Here is a 6,918-nt window from a genome sequence, read left to right on the forward strand (position 1 = left end):
AGCACGCGGTCCTTGCGCGGAAACGCATGGCACCATGTCTTCAGGCGGTCCGCTACTCGGGGTGCAGCATAAAGCGACACTTTTTCAGTGCAGGTGTTGTAGCCAGATTTTCACCGGGGCACAAAACACTTATTGCCCATTTCACGGCTTGCTCGCACGAATAGCACTGCTAGTCATCGCACAAATAGAATGAAAACAAGGGCGCGACGTGGCGACAACTGCTTCGAGTAGACGGCTAGCGCTCGTCCACAAATGCGCAATAGTGAACGCCTCGCCCGCTTGTCGGAGGTACCGAAGTTCGACGCAGCGAGCGCACGGCGGCGGCGCTCCGTCGTTCCACCTGTACTTCTAACACCGTGGTGTAGAGCAGTTAATGAGCTTTTCTGGCACGCGTACTGCACTACTGTGAAGAAAATTCCTACTTGTTTACGCCGTCGACGTTTCATTTTTTTTTTCAGGCCTAAACTCGAGCCTACGACTGCTGATAGTGGCCAAGCACCACGCTTAGCGACCTTTGGGTAGAAGCCTCGAGCGGCCACAGAGTGTTCCAACGGAGTGAGCTGTCAAATGGACGCCGGACGTGGTTCTGCAGGTAATCCGTTTTGTTGAGAATTTGTCTAAATGCGTAAGCATTTATGCAGCGGGAAGTATGTCGGTTGCATCCCGTACATGCCGGGCATTAAGAAACTTCTGGAACAAAACAGCCGAACAGAAGTAATTGGTTATAGCCGTGAGATAAGTGTTAACGTAGGTAGACTCATTTGTGTAGGAGTCAATCGTCACAAATCTGTATTTATCGCACTTACGAAAAGTATTCATATTGTAAGGTGTTTATTAGTGATCGGAGCAGCGCAGCGTCGACAGTCAAACGAGCCACAGCTTTCAAGCACGAAAGTTTCGGGACTGAAAACATGTCGCAATAAAAGCATTGCCAAAAAAAAAAACTTCTAAAGCTTATGTGCCATTTGATGGCCTCGGATGCACGGTAGTTTTCTCTGATGCTTTGCACTTGTTTGCTCTGGTCAAAGCAGCTTTTATTACGAAGGCTCTTTAAGTTCAGTCACAGCCCGTATATTCCATGTGTGATGCTGGGATTGTTATTAGAACCTGTTTCGGCTGATTATATAGAAGCGTGCGTGGAGAAATCCGGAGCAAAAACAACGACGTCATCAAGGTAGCACAAGCACGTGTGCCATTTCAAGCCGCGCAGAACGGTATCCATCATACGCTCAAAATTTGCTGGCGCATTACAAAGTCCAAACGGCATGACGTTAAATTCGTATAAGCCGTCGGGCGTGACAAAGGCTGTCTTAGGTCGATCGTCATCGGCCATAGGTACTTGCCAATACCCTGAGCGCAGATCGAGAGATGAAAAAAAATTCTGCTCCTTGTAGGCTGTCAATAGCGTCGTCGATTCGCGGAAGCGGATAAACGTCCTTACGAGTGATCTTGTTGAGGCGCCGATAGTCCACACAGAGCCGGACAGAACCATCTTTCTTCGTAACAAGGACGACGGGAGATGCCCATGGACTGTGAGAAGGTCGGATCACTTCGCGGCGGAGCATATCGGCCACTTGTTCATTAATCACGCGACGTTCTGTAGCCGACACACGATATGGGCGTTGCCGCAATGGCGATTGGGAGCCGGTATCGATGTGTTGCGTAACAGTTCACGTCCGGCCCAGGGAAGGTTGCCCGACGTCGAAAGACGCACGAAATTCTTGTAGGAGGCACAGAAGCTGTGATCGCTGGCCAGGTGTAAGGTCATCGGCAACAGAAGAATCGAACACATCTATAGGCAATGGGTCAGACGTAGAAATCAAGCCGAGCGAACTGTAACGGGCACAGGATGGGTCTTCGGGAACGTCCGTAATTTGTATGTCTGCGATAGATTTGACAGTACCCAGACATTCTCCTTGGAGTAGCAACACAGGGTACGAGAACGGGTGACAAATAAATATAGCACTAGAGCCCTGTGTGACGTTCACCGTCGCAAAAGGTAGCAGTAGACCTTTTCGGGTGGAAAAGCGGCCAGACGGAGACAGTAGTGCGACGGCGTCGGAGAGGCTGCTGCAGTACATAGAGACAACCACTGACGAGTTGGGAGGAACGGTGGTGTCCTGTCTGACGAGGAGTTTTTTCGGTAGAGAAGCATTGTCGGCGAGCGTCAAATCTGAGTGCGGCGACAGTTCTAGTTCTGCCCGGGCGCAATGAATGACGGCATTGTGGCGGGAGAGAAAATCCCAGCCGAGGATAACGTCATGGGAGCACGACGAAATTACAATAAATTCGATCGCGTATACAATGTCCTCAATGAGAACTCGCGCTGTGCAGGCCGCTAACGGGTGAATACGCTGTGCGCCGGCTGTGCGGAGGGACAGTCCAGTAAGGGGCATCGTGACTTTCCGAATCAAGTATATCGTTGGAAAGATTGCGGGAGCAGTAAGAAATGGCCACAGCGTGAAATCAGTGAGAATAAAACTTGACATACGAGAGGGAAAGGTGTACGCCGTGAGCAGGGTATTGTCATCAGCAATTTCTATGATTTAGTGAAGGCAAAAGGGGACTTCCAAACTGCAATGTACAGTACCCATAGCAGCCGCGAAACCTTGATTGAAAGTAGTGACGAACAGGATACAAGAGCGCAATGTGTAACAAGCGATGTGGTTAGAAGGCCTTTACAAGGACATATGTGCTGCGGAAAAGCACCAGGGAACAGTGGAATGATAGTCGATTTATTCTAAGATGGAGGCCATATTATAGTTTAAAAGCTGTCGATTTTTTATCCCCAATGTAGACTTCAAGTGTCACAGAGATGAAAGAATGTTATGGTTACCCTAATCCATAACATTGGAGATGCTAAAGTAATGAAAAATTATAGGCCCATCAGCTTCCTTTCAGTACTGTATAAAATATTCACCAAGTTAATTTCCGATAGAATCTGTGCAGCACTTCATTGGCTTAAACAAACCAAATGAACAGGCTGGTTTCAGGAATGGGTATCTTACCTCTTCACATTCATGCCACCAATGAGGTAAATTCAAAATCTGCGAAGTACAATTAATCTCTCTATATGACTTTGATAGATACCTTGAAGGCATTCGATTGAGTACTGATACCAGCAGTAATGTAGGCATTGTATAACCAAGGAGCTTAGGAGGCATACGTGAATGTCAGCAAATATTTATGAAAAGTCCACAGCTATACCTTAATTCTCTTAAAGAAAAGCGGACATATAGTGATCAAGAAGTGGGTCTGGCCAGGGGACACCATCTCTGCCATGTTATTAACTACAACTTACAAGCTTACAACTATTCAAACTGCTAGAGTGGGATTATTTAGAAGCGAGCATAACGGGCGATTGTCAGGAATCTACGGTTTGCAGTGATGTCACGTACCACGCAAGAGTGACGGACTGTGACTGACGATGTGTGTGCTGTGTACGTTATGTGCTCTCTCTCTCTCTCCTCCCCGTCTTTCATTCCCCCTCACCCCGCTCCCATGTGTAGGGTAGCAAACCGGTTGTCCTGAACTGGTTAACCTCCCTGCCTTTCCTTCTCCACTCTTTCCTTCCTTCCTTCCTTACGGTTTGCAGATGGCATTGGCCCTTTCAGCAATGCGGGGGGTGAATTGCAACAACAGATTGAGTACCTTAGCCGAGAAAGTGTTAAAGTAGTATGTGGGTAAGATAGTATGGAGAAAGGGGAAGCGTGAAAAGGCGGAACTGGCAGTTGCGTGAAAACAGCAACTGGCAAACAGCAAACTGGCTTTACCGCTCGCCTGTCTAGTTTTTTGTGCTGTATCATTTTGTGCTTTATCATCGGCAATCGTGACGGAATGAGCACCAGGTCATGCTGCAAAGATAATGCAGCAGAATTTCGCCTTAGCTGTGTTGGCCAAATGTGGCATATTTTCATGTCGAGAAGTTATGCTCACGGTGACAAATATTTTAGATTTGTAACATGTGCGCATTGTGAATATATCCTTCATCAAATATTTGCCCGGATATAACACAATGAAAAACTACTCAATAGTATACAGCAGACCCATACTTAGGCTTAAAAACGAATTTCAACTTAGTGCAGCCTAGCCAACTGAACGTAACCAAGTGTGACTGTACTTGTTCCACGCCATATGTGGGCTGACTCAAACACTCTTAATGGAGATCGTTTAGTTCCAAAATGCCAAGAGCTCTTGTGCGCAGGTGGAGCGGCGCGTTTCCCGCTGAAGGGGCTCTATGAGTTCCCTGACCGTCCGAAGGTAACCGATGGTGCGTCTGGAGGAATGCTGTCGCCAACGGACATCTCCGTGGTGCTTGTAGGCACAATTGTAGCCACGGGCCTGGCACTGTCCATGCCACTCGTCTTCATGGCCGTGTTGCCAGGCTGCGTCACGCCCGACCCGCGCTGCTTCGACTATCCGCGAGAGGTGACCCTCGCCGCCTCCAAACAGGAGGACGTGGATCCCTGCGACGACTTCTACAGGTGTGAAGCGGACACGTACCTAATGTTCCATAAGAGAAGCGTAAAAGCTGACTTCAGGCATGACATTGTTTAGCCAGTGAAAATAGCTGCATAATTTTATAGTAGCGTTGTGATGGTAGTCTCTAGCACTCCCCTTCAAATTTTCTTAGTTAGATCAATACATGCCAGTATTAGCAATGCTGGCATGTCCCTCCATTAGCAGCGCCAGCAGCGGGCAACGCTATTTTGGAACCGTAAAGCTCCGTAAGGTTCATCCGCACTTCGTGAACTCCTTTCGGGAGCATTGCACTTCAATACTAGGACGCGTTCAAAACCGTACCCCAGTGACGGTTCCCTCTAACATAAAGAGATCTCGAAGGCCATGTTTTTGCACACTGCATGTGGCGGAAATAATTGTGGTGCCGAAGAAACATCATGGCCTCCATGTTATACACGTCGCCTGTTGTATGGCTAGCTCGACATGGCGCCATCTGCGCGTCGTCATTCGCTTTGTAAACTGCAGGTTTCGTGCAAAACGAGTTCATGAGCATTGCTGCACTCGCGGAAGAAGCAATGCAAGGTTGCTGCATAACGTGTCGGGTTGATTTCGAAGGAGGAGTAATGAGCACAGAGGCAGTGTGAACTATTTCGCGATGCTTAGGGCGAATCTAAGACCATTCAGTACTCCGACAGTCGTATACTCGCAGATATCTCTTTGTGGCAATAAAGGTAAAAGCCAGGAGGTCAGACTTCTGCAAGTGTGTTACTGCGCCCAGTATTCCGACGGTGTTCGACAGAGCTTTTTGTTTCCTGGAAAAAGAGACTCGCGTGTAGAGGGGGGGGGGGGGGGTTGTAATGAACTTAGCTTCCACGTGTGATGGTTTTACATTCGTCCAATGCGGAAGATAAAAACAGAAAAATAAGTCAAAATATAACACACGGTGGTCTACCTTGCCTTATTGTGCTGTTGTACATAAGATGTCTGCCTCCTCCATCCGGCTCTGGCCCTTGCGCCAATAAACCTCAATCATCATCATCATCATCAGCTCAAGCTAACGTGTGAATCACGTTAGTTTGAGAACGTGTGAAACAGTTTTCAGAAGCTTACTTACTTGTGCGTGCTTTGATTTCGTAGCTCTCTCTTCATTGCCACAAAAAGCTTTTCTCGAGTAAGACTGCCCTGCTTCTGGAGTATGTGATGCCATAAAATGTCGTACAAAAATTTCTACAGGTAGTACCGGCCTTCAGGTGTTCCCTGACCTGCAGGTCGGCGAACACATCTCTACTTTTTTGAAATACCGTTTGGCTTCCGGTGGCATCGAGATACGAACCCACTACATCCCGTATATGAAGACGTTGGTCAACCAAGAGGTCACCGCTGCGATGCTTCTTACAATATATATATTGTGAGCGGTACTGTGCAGTTTATCATCGTCTTCATCTGTATATACCCATCCTCATAATCATCATCATCATCATTTGTCGGGGTGGTGCTCGTTGGTTGTCTTGCGCTGTGTTAAAATACAAGAGCTCTGCCTTCGTCCCGGACGTCGTCTTACAAGTGGTGGAGGTGCGGGGTATCGATCCCCGTCCTCTTGCTCTGCCGGTCATCCCTAGAGCTCCGCTCTGGTCGACGGTTGTGCTCGCCAACACCAGTCGCGGCACAAGCCGACGCATCCACTGCTGCTACCACTGCGGCTCAGCCAGCTGGGCCTATTTGCTCTGTCACAGCACCACAACGCGACCCTCAGGTATTTTCTGGCCTTCGTGGCGAAGACGGGGAAGACTGGCTTGACCAGTACGACAGGGTGAGCGCTTGCAACCATTGGGACGAGTCACGCAAGCTCCGCAATGTTGCCTTCTACCTGGGGCAGGTCGCCCAAACTTGGTTTTTCAACCATGAGCGCGAGTTCCCTGATTGGTCAGCATTTACTGCGCAGCTGCGTCAGATATTTGGCACATCTGCTGCGTGCTCCGAATCAGCGAAACAGAAGCTCGCTACCCGCATCCAGGGAGCCGAGGAATCTTGTAACTCTTACACTGAAGATGTTCTGGCTCTCTGCCGTCGCGCTCAGAGTGACACGTCCGAAGTGGAACGTAGCCGCAATATCCTGAATGGCATCAACTCCGTTGCCTTTAACGCTCTTGTAATTCAGAGCCGCACTTCGCTTGGTGACATCATCACGACATGCCAACGCCTTACCACGATCTGCTCCTTTCGTCTTCCACGCGCCTGCGTCGACGCTCACCTTACCGACAACGACGAATTGCGAATGCTCATCCGCATCAATGTGTGAAAGGAGCTTCACGGCCATGCTCAGGCGAACACCGCCATTGCGTCTCCGCGCGTTCCTCCTCCCTGCGCAAGATCATTAAGGAAGAACTGGTGCCCATGACAAGTGTCACATGTGCCCGGTCCCCTGCGCCTGTTTGTCTACCTTCTTACACCGAGATT

At 48.9% G+C, this 6,918-nt stretch overlaps 1 protein-coding gene across 1 annotated transcript; it reads left to right on the forward strand.

Moving 5' to 3' along the window:
- The first annotated feature begins 463 nt into the window (after nt 1–463).
- LOC125941101 (uncharacterized) lies at nt 464–4,557 on the forward strand. The gene is made up of 2 exons (XM_049658048.1): nt 464–592; nt 4,205–4,557. Exons 1-2 carry the CDS (start codon nt 568–570, stop codon nt 4,555–4,557), a joined length of 378 nt encoding a protein of 125 aa, XP_049514005.1. The 5' UTR covers nt 464–567.
- Nucleotides 4,558–6,918: the final 2,361 nt, after the last annotated feature.

This window comes from Dermacentor silvarum, chromosome 10 (assembly GCF_013339745.2).
Source record: "Dermacentor silvarum isolate Dsil-2018 chromosome 10, BIME_Dsil_1.4, whole genome shotgun sequence".
Lineage (NCBI taxonomy): Eukaryota > Metazoa > Arthropoda > Arachnida > Ixodida > Ixodidae > Dermacentor > Dermacentor silvarum.

Coding starts and splice junctions, on each gene's coding strand:
- LOC125941101 (XM_049658048.1), top strand. CDS start 568: ATGGACGCCGGACGTGGTTCTGCAG. Junction 593..4,204: donor CGCCGGACGTGGTTCTGCAG/GTAATCCGTTTT, acceptor TCTTGTGCGCAG/GTGGAGCGGCGCGTTTCCCG.